At 39.9% G+C, this 21,543-nt stretch overlaps 1 protein-coding gene across 3 annotated transcripts in view; it reads right to left on the reverse strand.

Moving 5' to 3' along the window:
* Nucleotides 1-1,929: 1,929 nt before the first annotated feature.
* Nucleotides 1,930-21,543, reverse strand: part of SERPINI1 (serpin family I member 1) — a 78,016-nt gene continuing 58,402 nt past the window's right edge. For all 3 annotated transcript variants that reach the window (XM_006088882.3, XM_006088881.3, XM_023753908.1), the window contains exons 6-9: nucleotides 17,187-17,284; nucleotides 4,198-4,284; nucleotides 2,515-2,604; nucleotides 1,930-2,258 (exon numbers count right to left, since the gene is read on the reverse strand). In XM_006088882.3, coding sequence (XP_006088944.1) covers nucleotides 2,182-2,258; nucleotides 2,515-2,604; nucleotides 4,198-4,284; nucleotides 17,187-17,284 — 352 coding nt within the window. In that variant the 3' untranslated portion in view covers nucleotides 1,930-2,181. The remainder of the gene's footprint in view (nucleotides 2,259-2,514; nucleotides 2,605-4,197; nucleotides 4,285-17,186; nucleotides 17,285-21,543) is intronic.

Genomic DNA, 21,543 nt, shown 5'->3' on the forward strand with positions numbered 1-21,543 from the left:
CCAGAATAACAATCCTGAATCAACATCAGTTCGCCTGATCTGTGTACATTATAAATGAAAACAAGAGCACTGTTCTACAATAACCTCAGCTTTATGAATAAACTATAAGTTTTCTGAGAATATAAGCTGGAAATGATTCAGTGTTAAGCACTGTGTCCTTGGGTATTCATAAATTCTTTTGTTTGCTTTGCCTATAAATGTCTCTATATTTTTAAAGAGTATATTTCAAGTATTCTAATATGCAGAGGAAGTCTGCACTTTTCCATACTAAGTAACAGGGGAAAAGCTTTAGAGTAAAACCATTTTTCTCACTTTGTATAAGTTCACTGCATTTTTAATGTAGACTACTGCTCCATCCCCCCATTAGCTCCAAGTTGTATGAAAATTATACCTTTTTCTGTTTCCATGCATAAAAATACCCAACATGTAAACCTTATATTACCAACTGGAGTCCATGGACCAACAGCAATGGCATCACCCCACAGCGTGTTAGAAATGCAGGTTCTTGGTCCTCCCCACCCCCCAGACCTACTACATGAGAATCTGCTTTATGATCCCCAGGTAATTCTAATACGCAGAAAGTCTGAGAAGCATTAATTTACGGCACTTCATTAATTGACCTAATTTTCTGTAAGTTAACTCTATCTAAACAAGCGGTATAAAGTATTCCACATGCGTTCTTTGCTTAGCAATAGTCAAGATTTAGTGTGTAACAAAATCACCAATGGCACTTGTTAAAAATACAGATTTTCAAGTTTTTCCTCAGAGTTTAAAATTCAATAAGTCTGCAGTCAAGCCTGATTTCCCCAAACCACGACTCTCCTGAACTGATTTAAAGTTAATGATAATGTCAATTCTGGTTAACAGCTCCAAATCATAGCAAAATACCTGTAAGAAGAAAATCACATCCAAGCTGTTTCGGTCAAATTTTTTAATGTTTTGAATTCTTTCTGAAACTGTGAATCACAGAATAAAATATTTGGTATTAAGTATGCGTAGTTCCATTCCTAGAACATGATGAGATCATTTTTCCTTTTTTTTCAACCCAACCTCCAAAAGGAATACCATTATTTCAGCCAATGGATAACAAAACAATTTACTAGAGACCTGCCCCCACTGGAATCAACCACTTCTTGTTCTAGAAATAAGATCAATATATTCTGTAAAGTATTTATAACTCTCCAGAGTCCTCAAACAAATGCACCAGGAGCCATCAGGTAACCAATGGAAAAACAAAAATGTGATACCCCAATTACAGACATTCAAGTTAAAAAACCCCAACACCTCTTAGAACAAACAAGAACACCCCTGAGTGGGCGGGGCGGGGGGGTTTATTCAGCCCAAACCCTGTTGATTTCTGGAATCTGTAACAGCACACTTTTTTTCTAGTTAATTTTCTGGTTACATACATACCTTAGAGCATATTTTTATTATTAATTTGCTTGCATGTTTACTTTGAGACTTTTGAGAACTTGGTTGTAGTTCGGATTTCACTTGCAGCAGCAAAACATGGTGATACACCAACCTTATAATCGATGCCAGGCTGCTGAAGCCACATGGGTTTTTAAAGATACGGCCAATAAACCATAGCTGATAGCGCTGGGTTTGCATAGCCCTATTTTTTTCTAACAAGCTTTTTCGTGTAGCCACACAGAAGATGTTCAGTTTGCATTCTTCTATATCACACTATATACCGTTTTCAGAGAAAAAATGATCAGAATTTTTGTGAAGCACCCGTCCCCATTTCACTTGTTACTGCTTGTTATATATACTAGTAAGTGTACAATGCTCATTTACTTTGGTGCCTTGAGGCTGCCTGATGATAAACGATGTAAGATGTCCTTGTCTTAAATTTGGAAAACTCACTGTTTCCAAATTTCATCCGGAGGAATTTTTATACAACTACTGAAATAAAAAAAGCAGACCTGCTCACATGTTCACTATGTACTTTTATTTTAAACACCAGCACAACAAACACAATGACAAGACAAGACTGTTACCTCAATAATACTGATAACATTCCTTGACAAGTTGGCTTATAATTTACATACATTATTTTTATCTGGAGTTAATTCTAAATATTATCTTAAGCTATACTGTAGAACACAAACCTTAAACATATGCCAGTTGCAAACATAATGTGCTTAGTTACTATTTTTCTTGTTATTTAAGCGAAATGATTTAAAGTTCCTCGAAATCATGTCCACTTGTGTTCATTATTTCGGGATGCATGACTCGTCCCATGAACAGGATTGTTCCTGCATTGGGTTGGCAGTAAACAAAAGAGGGGATAAACAACAAAAAAATATATGTATGTTTAAAAAGGGGATATTTATTTGTCTTCTTTCTTACAACAAGCAATATTCTAAAAATGAAAATATGTTATTTTCATTTTTTCAAGTATCACTTAGACATTAGAAATTATCCAATAAACAATGTGGGGAAATGTTCTCAATTTTACGAAATTATTCTCTTTAGCCTATTAAAAAAGTTCTGTTCTCATAATAGACTTACCTGTTTTCCTATTCCTGATAAGAAAGAAAAATGGATGGTCCACAATCACTTGAGGATACAGCACAGCCATCCTGCTAATGGCAATCATTCCTAAGTGCAGAGAGAAGGTAATTACCTGTCTGTGATGTGCAGGGACTAATGAGTAATTTCTCCAAACCATCTATATTTAATGCAAAGGCAATGGTTTACGGGAAACATGACTTTAAAGACTTAAAGAGAAAAATTATAAAGGTGCTAACATTTCTACTTGACTTTGAACACATACACCCCCCACATACCCCACCAAAAAATAATAGGACAATTTATTCTGCTCCTTACAAAACTTTTAGTCCCAGTCTTAGATAAATACTTACGTTTTTACTAAAATGATCTTTCAGTTAAAGGAAGAGAGAAGAAAAAAAACTAAAAAAACTAAGAGGTTTTTTTTAATATTTTTAAATTATTATTTCTTTAGTCTGAAATGGGTCTTTTTACACAGCAAATCCCCAGGCTTCCAGTAAGTGGCCAGAATGGCAGTGATTAAAGGGAAAATACAGCAGTGAGAGGCTCAATGTGTTTCCTACAGCTGGGAAACTGAATTTCTCTGAGATCCTTATTATAAATGACCGTTTTATACCTGCTGCTGGGTGATTCAATTGTCAGAAAAGGTCACTATTAAATTATGTGAGTGTTAAGCTTTCTTGATGCCTGAGACTACTGTGTTTCTATTTCCTTCTGAAAATGTTGTTTCAGCTCGTGCTATCCTTCAAATGGACAAATTTATGCAAAGGTAGAAATAATGTATGCAAATATGATATTACATTTGGAAACAAATCCAACCAAATAAAAGAAGAAAAAAAAAGGCAATTCTCATTTAACTAGGGAAGTCAGAATAATCGAAATGATCAAGGATCTTTGCCATTTTTGCTTTGTATGCATGGTTTATGTCAAATTCCTTGATTGTTTATTTAAAATTATTATTTCATTGGTATTATTATTTAGTTAAAATTATTTATTACATTCTATCAGATACTCTTGTTTATGTATGTGCTTTTAAAATAAAAGCTTTTTAAAAATATATATTTTTATCTATTTCAGAGAGCGGAAGGAGAGGAAGAGAGAAAGAAACATCAATGAGAGAGAAACATTCATTGCCTGCTCCTGTATGCCCCCTACTAGGGATCGAGCTGATAACCAGGACATGTGCCCTGACTGGGAGTTGAACCCTGACCTCGAGGTGAACCATGACTTCCTAGTTCATAGGTCGATGCTCAACCACTGAGCCACACTGGCTGAGCTAAAATCAAAACTTCTCACTGACAAAATTATAAACTAACTTCCACAAGTAATCAGGTAGGAAGAAAAATGTTTAAATGGGAAGCAGGGAAAATTTTAAGATAGTGAAACAGGAAGCAGAGCAGGAAAATCTATCCTACAGAGCTGACAATGCTCAGCGCTTATTTATTAGAGAGAAAACAGGACATGGGAACTACCGCACATGGGGCCCAGGAGTGAGTGCACGCTTCGTAGCTTACTTAGAAAATTCTACCTGCTTCAGCATAAGCTAGACTTCTAAGTGAGAGCCGAGCCAGGGCAGTCATTCTTTTGGCTTGGCTCTAAAAATGACCCCTGCCCCCTACCCATGACTGCTTCAAAAATACAAATCTAAAAATGGTGAGAAGACTGTAGAGAAGAACTGGGCACCTGAGGTGGCGGCAGCCTCCGAGCCCTCTTCATTCACCTCGATGAAGGACTTGTGAATTGCCTTGGAGAGGAAAATCTCCTTATTATCTGCAGAAAAGAGAGGCGGAAGCATTTCTTCAGTATCAGAGATAGGAAAGCCTTTAACTCTTTAGTTAAAAAGATTTGAAAAGTATAAGAGACATACTATACTGATAGTATATAAACATAATTATATCAAACATAGAAACATTGTAAGATTACATCTCTCTCTCTCTCTCTCTCTTCCTCTTCTTCTCCTTCTTCTTTTTCTTTATCTCTTGATAGGTAGTAGATAGATACATACATACATCATACATACATACATGCATGCATGCATACACACATACATGAGAGAGAGAGATAAAGATAGAGATTTTTCCTACTGGTTCTGTTTCTCTGGAAAACCTTGACAACGTGAAGCCATAGGGAGAAGGCAGCCATCTACATGCCAAGGAAAGAGGACGCAGAAGAAACCCACCCTCAAGACACCTTGATCCCACACTTCCAGTCCCCAGAACTGTGAGAACATAAATGTCCATTGTTCAAGCCACTCAGTCTGTGGTATTCCATTATGGCAGCCCTGGCAACTATACAAGACAATAGCTTTCAACCTTGGGATTCTAATTTCCCCCAAGATTGAACAAAACAAAACGGTGCCTGAAATACAAAAATAAAACATAGCACAAGGAAGCAAGATAAAGAATTACTCAAGTTTGTACCCCACCCCCTGTTTTCCCAATTGCAGGAGGTCTAATTCAAACCTAAGATAAATAACTTTGTTGCTGATGCCCAGCACCATTCAGTAAAAGTGCAATTGATTTCTCATTAGGCTGTTTAGTAAGATTTTATAAGTAACCAAGTCCTATCCACAACGTACATTTTCTTTTTAAGTTTTCAAAAACACAGTTGTCTTAAATGGATAGGGAATGATGTTCAGCAACATTTTGGGTACATCTGTTACACAGCATCTGCTTATTTTGAATAAGTCCCAAGACAACTGAGTGACATCTCTGAACATACTTTTAACAGGGATATTACTTCTTCAGCTCATATTTAGGATTCAGATATAAGCACTGAATTATGACTTAGTCCATCTCAAATACTAAGCTATCTTCTAGAATGCATTTGATGACTGGAAGAAAAATAAAAAGCAATACATTTTTTACGTTAAACAAGTATAATTAGCTCTCTCAAATCTAAAAGACTCATTGTTTTTTAACAAATAAAAAGAAACAGTAAACTATATCAGTAGTTAACTGATGTCGTATTATTTTCAGACTCCGCTGCCCATATTCATCAGTCTGACAGTGAAGGGAAGGTCATCCACCAAAAGCCAACACTATCGCCCTAAATGCAAAAGTGACAGTACCCAGTTCCTAAATGGTAATGAGTGCCCACATTGCCAGCTAAGTCCTCTTCAAATACTGAGGGGAGTTCTCAACGATACCATGTGGTATGTCAGCCATATCAATTCGCCCAGAGGAAACCGCCTCCAATAGCTCCTGAGCCTGATCTGCCAGCTGTATGAGGCATCTTGAAAGAAGGAATGTTGCCCCTTCAACTCTGACCTATGTCCTAAGTGTACCTTCTCTAGTCACCGAATCTCTCATATGCTCTCAGTTACCCACACAAAATGCTGGCGAGGGAAGGGGCACTGCTAGGTACTGTGACAGAAAGATCAAGAAAACAAGGATGCTGAGGGTTCTTGCAAGAGAGTGTTATATAAAAAGATAATGAAATGCATCTATATATATAAAAGCCTAAGTGACCCTTATGATGGAATGACTGGAACGACTAGAATGACCGTTGTTCACCAGAATGACCAGTCGCTATGATGTGCACTGACCACCAGGGGGCAGATGCTCAATGCAGGAGCTGCCCCCAGCTGGCAGGCCCTGATCATCAATGGGGCCTGCCGGCCAACATCCCGGTCCCTCCCGATCGGGGGCCGGGCCCCGGGCTGGGATGGGGAACCGGGGGTGGGTGGTGGCAGACGCAGCCCCTTTTCCAATGGGCCAAGGTCCGGCTCCCTCCTCAGGGCTGGCGACCAACCTCCCAGGTCCCTCCCCCTGTTCCTCCCCCTGGCAAGCAGGCTCTGATCGGCCCGCCACAGTGGCGGTTGGCCCCTACCCCCAGTCCCACCCATCAAGGCCTGCTAGCCAACCTCCCAGTCCCTCCCCCGCCAGCCGGCAGGTCCCGATCGCCTGATTGGGCTGGGATGGGGAACTGGGGGTGGGTGGTGGCGGACACAGGCAGTGAGGGAAGGAGGAAGGGGGGAGGCAGGGAACCACGCGGTGGTGGTGCATGGGCGGCAAGGGAAGGAGGAGCCGGGGAGGTGGGGACGGGGAGAACCTGATCAGCCCTGATTGCCTGTCAGGCCTAGGGACCCCACCCATGCACGATTTTCATGCACCGGGCCTCTAGTCTTTAATAAGATGCATGAAGAAGAGAGCATTCACAGAAAAAGAGAACATATCTAAAGATACAGATGAGAATTTTAAAGAATCACAAAAATACGATGTATAATTTTCTACAGATAAACTTTATGAGGTGTACTTTATTTACTATAAATTGTATTTAAAATACACAGTTTGGCAAGTTTTGAGAGATGTTTACATCTGTGAATCCACCTCCACAAATAAGACGTAATATTTCCATTTTTCCCCCAAAACTTTTGTGCTTTTGTATGCAGATAATTTTGAACAGGTTTGCCATCAGCTGGACACTTTTATAGTAATGTATAAGTTGTAAGATTGAACCAAGGAAAAAAAACAGTAGATCTGAATAATCCAGTAACCATTAAAGTACTAGTTGAATCAGTACACAAAAACTTCCCCATCCTCAAAATTAAAAACTCCAAGCCTAAATGGTTTTCTGGGTGATTTTAACCAAACCTTCAAGGAACAGATAAAAATTTCTGTTAAAAACAACATTTTGGATGCTAGAAAAAGAATAAAAGTAATCTAAGTCATCTACAGATAGTCTTACCTTGCTATTAAAATTGAGTAAGGGCAGTCTAAGGAAAAATAAATAACCAAACTCGCCTATTAACATGGAGGTATGGGTTTTTTGTTTTTTAAATATATTTTTATTGATTTCAAAGAGGAAGGGAGAGGGAGAGAGAGATAGAAAAATCAATGATGAGAGAGAATCATTGATCAGCTGCTTCTTGCACACTCCACACTGGGGATCAAGCCTGCAAACCGGGTATGTGCCCTCACATGGACCATGACCTCCTGGTTCATGGGTCGAGACTCAAACACTGAGCCACGCAGGCCGGGCTGTGTGTGTGTGTGTGTGTGTGTGTGTGTGTATTTTAATCAGAAAATTAAACCCAGCAAGGTATAGAAATACTTTTTTAAATGAGTTTCAAGGGATGTCACAATGTGTCATGAATAACTCTAACTTTCTCGATTTCACATCAGAGCTTCCCCTGGTATGACCTTATCAAATGCAACCAATTTATGCCAATACCCGCTGAACCCCTCTCCTGCTCGTGCTGCCTCCCACTTCGCCTTCAGTATATCCCATCCCCGCTCAGTATGCAATAGGAGGTCCTCCATGAGGTTACCACTGCTTCATTCCTTTAGCATTCTTTACTTCATATACTGTGCTCCAGTTTATTTAAACTACCATAACTTGAGGTGCCACACTTACTGCCTTTGTGTCTTTGCTTCTCCAAAAGCTCCTTTAACCTTTATTGTCCGGTAAGACACCTAATCCAAAGTAGATGCTCTAGGAAAATTGATGGAAAGCAGCAGCAGAGAGGAAAAGAATACAAAGACCATACACACCACACACACACACACACACACACACACACACACACACACTTAAAAATCTAATCGAGTAGAAGAGCAAGGGGAATGGCATCCAATAGACCAGTGTCATCATATACATTTCAAAGACAGCAAAAGAAAGATCCAATCCAATGTTCTGACTCCCAGGGGTGATTAACTTCTGTGTGATGGACATCAAAGGTCTGCCGATGTACACGGGACCTCAGGACACTTAACCTTCAGAGAAACAGTACCCGTTGGAAATAATAAGGAGGAGAAAATGTAACAAATAAGAAATCACATCACAGACACAGAGGAAAAAAAGAGAAAATGAATTTGTTTCTCTTGGGACAAACTTCAAGCAGTCGTATTAAAATAAAATGAGGGCTGAAAATGGTTTAAGGAAGAATGTGTCTGCTGTCACCAAATTTTAGGAGGAGATTAGGTCACGCAGGGATACAGGCGGGTTAACAGCTTCCTATGCTTGCCCTCCAATTTTGCTCATGGCCCTGTAATCGTGTCCATCAGGCCATCTTTCCCGCTAAGCCATACAGTTACTCCTCCAGGGCCTGGACCTTGTCTATTCTATTCATCTTCTATCTCCAGTTTCTTTCACACTCCCAGGCACTAAGTAAAGCACTCAGATATTTGATGAGCCAGAATGTGAGGGGAACTAAAGAGATCTATTTTACACTGATGAGCTCATCTTATTGGTTTGAGAAAAGATAACTCTTCTCTAAAAAAAGAAAATAAATAAATCAAAAACAAACAGACCTACCAAAAAAAATAAAAATCCATACACTGGCCCCAAGCAGTCTTCTCCTTCTGGCCACAGCAGAATTGCTGCCAAATGGCTGGTCCTATTTTCCTCCGGGCAGTGTGGAGCCAGGCTTTTCACACGGATAAGATGGGAACTGGGCCAGCAAACCCTAGGTTCCCCAGAGAAGAGCTGGACAATAATTCAAGCTCTTCTAAAGACAGCAGGGCAAAATACTTAGGCATTCATTCAGTCACCAAGCAAATATTTACCAAGTACCCTATTTGTAAGAGGTATTGTGCAGGGCCCCAAGAGGCTCTAAGTACCTGTGATTAACATAATGCTGGCAGGATGGCCATCATGTGTGTGGATGCCGCTACTTCCTTTGTGGCACGGTTCCTAAACACAGCCAGTTTAAATAGATGTCTGCGTCACCAAGGACAGGCTTAAAATAACAGAATGAAGAGCATTCCATAACAGGACCAAAAGCTAAATATTTTAGTTACTAAGATAATTTTAGCTCTAGCCCCACCCATGAACTTTAGAAAGGTTCCTAGAATTTGAGCTCCTTCAAGGTAGAAATAGTGTTTGTTTTACTGGATGGATTTCATTATAGACAAGCAAATATTTATTCATTCATTCATTCATTCATTCATTCATGTACTAAGCACTTCCTATGTGTCAGCCATTGTTGATGCACTGGTTATACCACAGTGAACTAAACAGTTCCTTCCTAATGGGTGAAAACAGACATTAAATGACAAGGGCAATTAAAAGCAAATCAATAAATGACCACAATTTCAGGGTGTGGGAAGTGTAATTAAGAAATAAGATTAGGTGATGTGTTGGCCAGTGACAAGGGCAGGGAAGCGGAGCGACCTGACATTGGGCATTAGGAAAGGCATGTCTAAGAAGGTCAATTTGAGCTGAGACCTAAAGAATACAAAGGAGTCAGCCATGGGAAGACCTGAAGGCAGGGTTTCCAGTGCAGAGACACATACGAGCCAGGGGTGTTCAAGGACTCAAAAGAGGGCTTGTGTGGCGGGATGTGGGGAGTGAGCAGGGCTGGAGGTTTGAGAGAAGCCCCCACCCCGGAGCCAGCCAGCTGAGCAGCATCCCCTCACAGCACACACCCATCCTGCATCTATGCTGGGCCCTACTCCGTGCTGGGTTCTGAAGATAGAAAGAGTCTATGACATAGTCCCTGCTCCTGAGGAGCTCCGAGGCCAGAGACAGAGACAGGCATGTGACAAACAATCTAAGAAAAACTTTGCATTCTGAGAGTCCAGATGAGAGAACATCAATCATTTAGAAAGGGATCGAGATATCAGTGGATGCTTCTGCCAGGCGTTGACATTTGGGCTGGTTCTTGAAGAATAGCAGATGAGTGAATGTCAGAGAAGGGGACAAGAGCATTCCAAGCAGAGGACTATACTTGCAAAGTGAGATACATAGTGGGGATGACCTAAAGGCCCAGTTGGAGCCTGGCTTATGAGGAGGTGGGGAGTGGCAGGGATACACCTGATCTTAAGAGTTTGTACCATGATGCTAGAGAGATAGGCTTTGTTCAGAAGTGATGGAATATGTCTGCTTTGGTTTTAGAAGATACCTGCAGCAGCAGCAGCAGCGAAAGGTGAATCAGATGAGCAAAAAAGGCAGGGGCAGAAAGATCAAGTGTGATAACAGCTGCAAGAATCTGGGCAAGAAAGTAGGAGTGGACATGGAATGATGGCACCAGAGGAGAAATACAGCCCAAGGAGAAAGAGAACAAGCCAAGGCAGGAGGGAAGAGTCAGGCCAGCATAAATCTAAGCACTGGAGTCTGACCTGAATATGGCTTTTTCTGTGTCTTCTTAACTCCTGTATTTTATTGGCTCCTTTATTAACACTTGTACTTTATGCTGAAAGATTTAGTACTCACTTTTTCCTTCCTTACACCTTCCAAGAGGATTATCTATTAACCCAAATACTGACAGTCACTCATTTCCATTACAAAATAGCCCTACTCTATAAGAGGATCCTCACTGCAACTAGATGAGCATTTGAAATCGAGCCTGAGAAGAAAATGATTCTTGGCAACTCTCTAGATTCCATGTTTATTGTATGAGTCTTTACTGTGCTTTATGTTAATGAAATTGGCATCAAAAACAACGGACATCAACTTGAGATAAAAAACAAACAAACTCAATAACACAGAGCATCTCATCTTACTCATGCCTTCACTCAGTAAGTCCTAAGCAGCAAGCCCAGCCCAAGCACCTACAAGGATCAATCTTTGGGAGTTTTAAATTCTAGTCAGGGGATATCCGATGCATAAATAATGATGAGATCAGATGTGATATGTGGCATAAATACAAGGACAGAACATTTTAAAATTGAAGGAGCGATTAGTTCTGGTTGTTGTACTCATGGTGGCTTGATAAAGTTGGGGATGCTTGTAGAGGTATTTCTGTTGGGAGAGATTTCCTCAAATGGGGAGCTGGGGGGATGTGAGGGGCAGAGCGAGTGTTCAGTTGGGCTGTAGCACAAGCCACGCATAAGGAATCAGACAGCTAAGGCTGGAGGGAGCTGAGGTCTGAATGCCCCGCTGAGCAGTGGACGGTGCACAGCAGGCTGAAGGGAGGCTGTGAACAGGAACTGGAATGAGCTGAGAGTGAGTTTTAAGGCGATTAATCTTGGCAGTAGTAGATAAGTGGTAGATAAGACAGATTAAATGGAAGAGAGATTGGAAACCATTTAGGAGGCTATTGAAATAGTCTAAGACAGCAGTAATGGGAGTCTGAAATGAAGGCGGATGCCATGAAATAGAAAATAAAGGAGTGGATTCAAGAGGTCTTAGCAAAGGCTTCTCAAGTCACTCTTTCTCGAGAAGCAGGAGAACATGAAGTAAAACATGAAGTTGCTGCTGTTGTTTGGGTCCACGACTAAATCACATTTGCTACTTTTGAAGATAAATATTTTATCACATGATTTCAGAATGTAGCAGCGTTACAATAGTACCTAGTTGTTTTCTGGGTGCTTCTGAATTTACAAAACCTATTAATCATGTTATTTTTAAAGCGTTTCCTAGTATTTAAGTAAGAATCTTAATTGAAGAAATAATACATACACGGGGTAAAATTCCAAACAAACAGTACACAATATGTGAAACAGAACCTCCACACTTAAAATATCTAACAACCTCTGTCCAGTATTCAAGAGGCAACTACTGCTATTACTTTCTAAGACATTGTTCAGAAATGTTCTATGCATTGAAAAGCTTAAATGCATCCCTATATTCCCTCTTTGGATCCAATATGCTACCATTCTGCTCTTCAATGTTTTCCCCTCTCTGCTTCTGCAATGCTCTCTCTAGCATAGGGTTTCTCAACTCATCACAATTGACATTTGGGGCTGGATAATATCTTGCTGTGGGGCTGTCCTGTGCCGTGTACATCACAGGTTTATAGAAAGCATCCCTGGCCTCTGCACCCGAGATAGCATAACACTTCCCGGTTTTGACAACCAAAAAGGTCTCCAGCCGTTGGCAAATATGCCCTGGAGGGCCAATTGTCCTGGTTGAGGACCACTGCACCAATAAAACATTTCCATCACCCTGTGTTTTATTAAATCCAACAGTTTATATTCTCTCCCCCACAAGACTGTATGCTTCTTTAGTGAAGGTATGATATCTTGATCATTTCTTGATTTTTATGACGTAGTACTTTGCTCACACTATCCACTTCACAGAGTTGTTAAATGAAAGAAATAGACATAGTGTTGAATATAATTAATGTTGTATATCTTAAACACCATGAAATTCTCATCCTATATAATAAAAGGTTGATATGCAAATCAACTGAATGGCGGAATGACCGGTCGCTATGACACACACTGACCACCAGGGGGCAGACGCTCAATGCAGGAGCTGCCCCCTGATGGTCAGGGCGCTCCCACAGGGGGAGTGCTGCTCAGCCAGAAGCCGGGCTCGCTGCTTCTTAGCACTGCCTTGGCGGTTGCAGGAGCCTCTCTTATCTCCACGCAGCACTAAGGACCCCTCGGGGGATGTCCGCCTGCCAACTTAGGCCTGCTTCCCATGGAGCGGGCCTAAGCCAGCAGGTGGACATCCCCAAGGGGATCCTGGACTGCAAGAGGGCACAGGCCGGGCTGAGCCCCTTACTCCCAGTGCACGAATGTTGTGCACCAGGCCTCTAGTTAAGGTATAAAGTAATAATATGCTAATAAGTTTCCTGGGTACTTGTGGGGGTTACTATGTGTCATAGACATTGTAATCATTATTAGGAGGCAAAAAACTCAACCGGTGACAAGAATACTAACCATGTAAGGTAGAGCATATGGTGCCCAAATAAATGATGCAGGGATCAAACGGTACTGAATTTAGAGGAAGCTTAGAGGCAAGCCTTATGGTTGTGTCAGTAGATAGTTATTGAATGAATGAATGATTTATATGTTAATATATATGTGAGAGAGAGAGAGAGAAAGAGAGAGATATATTTGTTGGGGTGGTTGGCCTGCTGAGGCTACTAAGACTCTGGCAAAACTAGGAATTTAAGAATTAAAGAGTTCCCACTGAAAGCTTGAGATACAGGCTTTAGAGCTTTCATCAAATTATCCTGAGGACATGAACAGGGTAGTGTTTGGGGCTGCCCAATTCTGGATTTCTTACTGAAGTTTTAGGAGTATATGTCCCAAGAAATGAAATGTGTAAGGTAGCCCCAAGAAAAGCTCTTCTCTCCTTCCCTCCCTCGTTGCTCCTTTAGCGAACATCTACTGGGCCAAGGCTGTGTCAGCCCCGTGCCAGGAATGGGAAATGCAGCAGTGAGCAGGGTGCTGAGAAAGAGTCAATTCTGATGGAGGTTTAATCAAACAACCAGCGACTTCAAATACATCCGATACAATATGAACTCTGAAAGATCCTACTGCTTTTTCCAATCCCCCAACGGCTGCATTCATAATGTATATCTTTGCTCTAGTGTCTCTGTACACAGCAAAGGCAATTAAACATTACCTTATAAACCTTCCAGATATGCCAAAAATTTTAGGCTACACTGACCACAATAATTGACTTGCCATTGCAGTGCTACCCCCTCGGGACTGAAAAGCAGCAGATACTAGTATTCCATATGTGTGAAATAACGGCCTAGATGTTTGGGTGGGACAGTGAGAGTGAATCTCTAATCAAACTGAAAATAGAGCCATGTTCAGAAAGTAGAATGCAATTATCCAGTTGGAATTTGGCCTGTACGGTAGACAGATTCAGTTCTTAAGAAAGTAAGCATATGCCCTAACCGGTTTGGCTCAGTGGATAGAGCGTCGGCCTGCAGACTGAAGGGTCCCAGGTTCAATTCTGCCCAAGGGCATGTACCTTGGTTGCAGGCACATCCCCAGTGGGGGGCGTGCAGGAGGCAGCTGAATCGATGTTTCTCTCTCATCGACATTTCTAACTCTCTATCCCTCTCCCTTCCTCTCTGTAAAAAATCAATAAAATATATTTAAAAAAAAGAAAAAAGAAAGTGAGCATAGACCTTTAGATTATACTACGCTTGAGCCATGAAAGTATTTCTGACTCAAGTTGAAAGGCACCCTTTACCTTTAGCATCTCCACCGGTACCACCTTCTTGGCAATCTCAATGAAGAGTTCCGAGCCTCAGTCGCTGGATGCGAGTCCTGAAAACCTTTACTCAAGGGAAATTCACTTCCTTTGTGTGCACATAGCAGACATTTAGAGAAGCTTAGTAGTGTTTTGCAACGTAAGCTCTCTAAATAAGGGGTAGAAGATGTGGTATCGGACACATCAATATCATCTCACTCCTGGAAGTTCAGTGCTGCTTAGAAAACAGCCTGCTCAGTCCTAAATCTGGGAGGGCAAGGCTGTTTTCATTGTAGACTCCTTGAGAATTTATTGAAAGCAATGAATGTGCTATCTCCTCCCTAGCGTTCTCTCTCTCTCTCTCTCTCTCTCTCTCTCTCTCTCTCTCTCTCTCTCATCAATGGGAATGCACACTAAATGTAATTTCAGGGATGAAGACCTCTACTTCCCTGAATTCAGTCCATGGGTTCTCACACTCCAGGTTTAGAAGCTATTATTTGGCCAGCTTGATTGTCTATAGGTTGCTACTTCAGGAAAAGAAAACTAAATTCTCTCCTGCAACTCATGAACTGTTAAGAAAATCTCCTATCACCTCAGTTCTCTCTAGATGGAGAATTTGATTAAAAAAATTGCATATAAAGAGGACTTACATGTTGAATTTCTTTTATCTTGCTATATATTTGACTTTATCTCATAAAAAAACAGATTGTTTTTATTTTCTGTATTTTATAGAAATGATAGAAAATAATCATTGTATAAGTTGAGTCTCAAACTCACAGTTAGCTTTATTCTATGACTAGAGGCCCGGTGCACAAAAATTTGTGCACTCGGGGGGGCGGGGGGTCCCTCAGCCCGGCCTGTGCCCTCTACCAGTCTGGGACCCCTCGGGGGATGACCACCTGCTGGCTTAGGCCCGCTGCCTGGGGGATCAGGCCTAAACTGGCAGTCAGACATCCCTCTGGCAGCCTGGGAGCCCTCGGGGGATGTCCACTTGCTAGCGGGGAGCAGGCCTAAGCTGCAGTCGGACATCCTTAGTTCTGCTGAGGAGGTTGGAGAGGCTCCCACCACCACCGCTGTACTGGCAGCCGTCAGCCTGGATTGTGGCTGAGCAGAGCTCCCCCTGTGGGAGCGCACTGACCACCAGGGGGCAGCTCCTGCATTGAGCATCTGTCCCCTGGTGGTCAGTGTGTGTCATAGTGACCAGTCATTCCCAGTCGTTCTGCTGTTAGGGTCAATTTGCATATTACCTTTTTATTATATAGGAGTGCCTGGCCAGCCTGAGTGGGGGACTGATGACTGTTTGCAGGTTGGCCACAGCCCCTTCAGGGTGGGGGGTCCCCACTGGGGTGCCTGGTCAGCCTGGGTGAGGGGCTGATGGCTGTTTGCAGGCTGGCCACAGCTCCTTCAGGGTGGGGGTCCCCACTGGGGTGCCTGGCCATCCTGGGTGAGGGGCTGAGGGCCGTTTGCAGGCTGGCCACAGCCCCTTCAGGGTGGGGGGTCCCTGCTGAGGTGCCTGGCCAGTCTGGGTGAGGGGCTGAGGGCTGTTTGCAGGCTGGCCACAGCCCCTCAGCGGGGACCCTCACCCCATGAGCGTGTGGCCAGCCTGGGTGATGGGCTGATGTCTGTTTGCAGGCTGGACACAACCCCCAGCCACCCAAGCTCCCAGTGGAGGCTGGCTGGAAGCAGGTATCTGGGATTTGTTTATCTTCTATAATTGAAACTTTGTTGCCTTTAGTGGAGGCCACAGCCGGCTCAGGGCTGGCAGAATCTTGGCTTCCTCCGTCGCCGGGGCAACCCAGCCTCCTGCTTGCTCCAGCTCTGTGGCTGCCGGCCGCCATCTTAGTTGGGTTCATTTGCATATAGTCGCTCTGATTGGCTGGTGGGCGTGGCTTAGGGCATAGCGAAGGTACGGTCAATTAGCATCTTTGTCTTTTATTAGTGTAGATAAATATCTTGGGGTTGGCTACTTACTTAAAAGTATTTCCAAAAAGATTTTGTAGGTTCTAAGTACTTTAATGTTAGTAATATAGTATGATATTTTACAATGAACAAATTAGGGCAACTTAATAAATTATTCAAGTGAATTTTATTTTCTTGAAATATTTAAAATAAATTACTCAATATCCAATATGCTGGGTATGTTTTAAAGCTACTTCTTCAAAATCTATGTTTTTTATTGAAGACTTAGAATAATATTTACCTCATCTCACCGAGTACTGTTTTAAAAGTATTTAGTTCTCATAGCAGAAACTCATTTATCCTCTCTTCCTTCTTTCTTTCCTCTATGATTTATTATTACCGGACATATTGAGATATTTGATCAATACATTTATTTATTATGTACTCTACAAGGCATTGTATCTGATGATATGGGAAGTTCAAAGATAAGACAGGTCTTCTGGAGACTATAGTCTATTTTCAAAGATAAAACATGGACCAGGATAATATAAACTTAATGTTTTGACTATATTTATAATTTTGCTTGTAGAAGTTAAACATAGTTATTATATTTATCTGGTAAATAACTATATTTTACCTCAGAAATCTATAATAAATAGATAATTCAATATCACTTTAAAAAGCTTTTATGAAATAACATGAGAGAGAGAGAGAGAGAGAGAGAGAGAGAGAGAGAGAGAGAGGGAGAGAGATATGAGAGAGAAACATTGATTGGTTGGCTCCCATACACACCCAGACTGGGGATTGAACTCACAACCTGGGTATGTGCCCAGACCGGAATTGAATCTACCACCTTCCAGTGTATGGGATGATGCTCCAACCAACAGAGCCATAAGGGCCAGGGCAAAATAACATTTTTTAAAAAAATATTGGTGTTTGTTTCCTACCAGACAAGGCTGTCAAATTTGCATTTTTGGTGAAAACTTCAGTTATTCCAAGAGCCTTCAAAACATCTTTTAAATCAATCTCCTGTTCCACTGTGAACCTGGAGAACACAAGGGGGAAAAATTAGTTACCGCATTTTTAAAGTATTTCATTACAGTATCTTGTTATCTGAGACAAGAATAAAATGTTAGATATTTAGATATTTAAAGCCTGTTTTATGAGGTAAAGTTATACTAAAACTGGCTTTTGACTGCAAGTAGTATTTGATTGTGCTTATAAAAAGAGAGGGTGTCAAATGGAATAATATAACAGAAGAGTATTAAATTAAGTAGGCAAATACATAACATGGACACAAAGCCATAATATATGGTGGAATAAATGAGTTTTGATATCAAGAATAATTACCATAGTACTATGTAAAATTTGTACATGAACAGTTTTCAAGTCCTTTGACCTATAAATATATTTGTGTGTTTTTTTTAAGTTGGTAATGATTAATCATACATTTCCCCAAGATGCTTCATTCTCTTCTTAGTATCCTGGTCAACTTTCTACCCAATGAAAAGGGTTAAATAAGAGCCAATTGTTTCTATAAAATGAATACATCCAGCATTTCAACTCCATGTAACTCACAGAAAGGAAACATAAAAACTATCACGTTTAAAAATATATATGTTCTCGGTTATATTAACCTCTAGGACATAAGCCTGTTCTCATGGTAGTATCCCACAAAAATTGTTAATTAATGAAAGTGAGTTAAATATTATATCTTAAAAACTATGTACTTTTATAATTATACAGAGATTTTTAAATCAAGAATAATAGATTTTTATTGTTCCAATGAATTAATATACATAATAATTAATATACTATATGAATTATTATACATAAATGTGCCTCATTTTTGTAAAAATAAATACAACATTATTTAAAAACTCAAAAATAAGAACAGTGGTCATAAACAGAACATTAATTTAAAAAATGGTTCCCACAGAAAGCCAGATTGTTACTAAACAGAATCTCTCCCAAACCAATGAGTTGTATCACCCATCTTACTAGTAAAAGATAAGGACCAAACATGGCTGCATTAACAAACAAATGCATTTGTTAAAAGCAAAGGGTTTTAATATTTCTATAAAAAGTGAAAACAACTGGTTAGAATTAAATGTGCCTCCTGATCAATATGAATAAAACATAAATTTTAGGCAATGACTGTGTACTTAACAGAGCTAAGTCTGCGATAGTCACTAAACGTCACATTAATGTAGCATTACTTTTTTTTTTAATGTAGCTTCATTTCTGATGTCTGGTTTTAAGAAAAGTGACAAGGGAATGATTGCCATAAATGAGATAGACACCAAGAGGAGTGATTAGTTTTAGCAGGTCTACGAAAAAAACTAGATCAAAAGACAAGGAAATGTAGAGCAAACATACTAAATTTTATCTATACCCCTCACTTTAACTTGGACTTAACACTTTTATTTTGTTTTTTACGAAAAGGTGATATCGATTGTAAAAGTACAAAAGGGGATGAATAGGAAAATACGGAATATCTTGGAAAATACATTTGATGACTTGATTAAGGTTTTTGTGTGTGCTTTATTATTATCATTATCATTAATTTATTTTTTGATCACTTACTATATGGAGCTTACTATATGTTACAAGAGAAGAAAAAACAGTCATATAAATATCACTGCAGCCCTTAGAAGTAGGTATTATATTATTATCCCCAGTTAAAAGAAGAAGAAACTGAAGGCAGAAAGATGAAATAACCTGACAAGGCCATGCAGCTAAATAAATGGCAAGACTGGGATAGGGGTCCAGGTAGCATGATATTTGTCCTGATTCTCCTAAATTAGAAAGGAAAGGTAGATGTCAGGAGGGAATTCTTTTTGCCTCTTAAAATCAACTTCTTTTTTCACACTTCTGAGGCTGGCTGTTTCGGTGAGGATGGCAATTTAGCCGGACTGACTTGGGCAAGTTCCTTGGTTTCCATATGCCTCAGTTGTGGCATATAGAAAATGGCAATAATAATAATAATAATACCCACTTCATAGTATTGTTGATGGGATTAAATAAGGTTTCTCAAAGTCTTATAATGGTGTTGGCATGTAGCAGGCATGTGATAAATAGCAATACTGTTAACAGTTCTTATTATATTGAAGTTATGTATAATATTCACATTATTATAATGTTAAGATGTTTATATTTGCATTTTAGTGGTGATGAAGTAACTTGATTAAGTAGCCGTATTAATCCCTGCTACTTTCACTGCAAATTAGTCAAATCTAGTGTCTTTTTTCATTTTAATATTTGTAGTATCTGCATAGGACAAAACACATAGGTGGAAGTGAACTCAAATCATGAGAATGTTGTTCTAAGTTGAAGACAGGATGTAAACAATTTCCATTTATTCATTCATCCTCTTCTTTTCCTCATCAACTATTGAAGAATAACTATTATCCATTTATAATATCTTTCCCCTTAATATAGACTAATACTAATATACATATTCATTTTTATACTGAATGTTTACTATGTCACAGGCACTATGTGAATCCTTTTATGTACAGTATTTCCTTTAATCATCCCCATGACAATCTCACACAACCCTATGATATAGGTATTATCTCTAGTCCACAAAAGAGCCCCCAAAAGCTTAGCAACTTGCCCTGGTCACACAGCTAACAGGTCATCAAATGAGGGTATGAACTAAGGTCTTCCTGACTGCAAAGCTCCCTAAGACTAATCACTATAATTACAACAATGGTTTATTAAAAAAAAACCACAACAACTACAGGCAGATTTTATATTTCACCCACTGAATTTAAAAATAAAAGGCGAAACACTGCTTTAAAAAAATACCAAAGGCATGCCTGCTTTAATAAAGGCATACAATGTAATGGCATATCTGCACCTTTTTATCTGAATAAGCTGAAGAAGTATGTGGAGGGCAGAAGCATCAGAGACTGAGTAGATATGTGGAGCAAATGTTACAAAAACAAATATATATTACCTTCAATAAAATTTATAAGTAATTAAGAAACTAAGCAAACCCTTTGTAGAAAAATCTAATAAAAAGCATTCGGGTTAAAGAACAAAATCAGATGGCTTATGCATTGGTTTTCTTTTATAAACATGAAACTGAAGTGCTTTATTAGTAGGCAATCATTTCAAAATAACAGCATGGTTCCCAGCTACATAACAAAGAACCACTTTATATCCTTTGATTTCTCTCTGGTCACAAATGACAAATCTGAGACTACAAAAGTCAGAGTGGAAAGACATTACAGACAGGGACCTCTGCCTTCCAAGTATTACTGGATTTTGATTTTAGAAAATTCTTCTTATACCTAAGCTGCATCAGTAAATACTGAAGAGCCAGAGCATGTAATGAAGAGAGGAATGTTCATTAGAACCAGTTTTTAGAACAGGTACCTAGAGAAAAGCATATATAAAACTACCCTTAGGTTAACATAAGATAAATACTAGTATTTAAAATGTACATTGAGCCCAGCTAGTATGGCTCATTGGTTGAGCATGGACCTATGAACCAGGAGGTCTCAGGTCGATTCCCGGTCAGGGCACATGCCTGGGCTGCAGGCTCGATACCTAGTCGGAGGGTGTGTAGGAGGAAGCCTACCAATGATTCTCTCTCATTATTGATGTTTCTCTCTCTCTTCTCCTCCCCCTTCCTCTCTCTAAAATCAGTAAAAGCATATAAAAATGTGCACTGAAAATTAAACAACAATAGATAGTACTTATATGATGCTTACTCTGTGTCAGGCATTATTCTAATGTGCTTTTTAGAGTTAATCTCTCTCTCTCCCCCTCTTCATATATATATATACCAAACTATTTTTGCTACTGTGGGTAAATTGGAAGAATATCTGACAATATTATTTAAATCTTAGAGATGTATTCCTGTGCACAAACCTTATGGAATTCCACTGGATTTGGCAATATCACATAGGTATAGCAATCTTACCCTCTTCTAGGCAGACTTCTTATATTTTGGATAAAAATACACTTTTAATTTATTATCTGAGTCCAGTAGGATTTATTGTTGGGGGGGGGTAACACAAATACAAAATTCATTGTCCCATCTCTCCTCCCCCATACCCTGAAATACCCTATACCTCTTAAGAGAGGCATTCTACAGCTTTCTCTATAAAATGTAGTGTAACAGAAAGTAAAGTACCTGTCAAGCAGAACAAGAATTGGTCAAATTACAGAAATGCAAAGTTGCATTTTTAGGTAATAATTTCCATATGAATAAAATTACACAAACCATTTAGACAGACACTTGAGTGAACCTAGAACACAGCTATCAGGACAATGCTACCTTTGCTAAAA

The sequence above is a fragment of the Myotis lucifugus genome, unplaced genomic scaffold (assembly GCF_000147115.1).
Source record: "Myotis lucifugus unplaced genomic scaffold, Myoluc2.0 scaffold_53, whole genome shotgun sequence".
NCBI lineage: Eukaryota > Metazoa > Chordata > Mammalia > Chiroptera > Vespertilionidae > Myotis > Myotis lucifugus.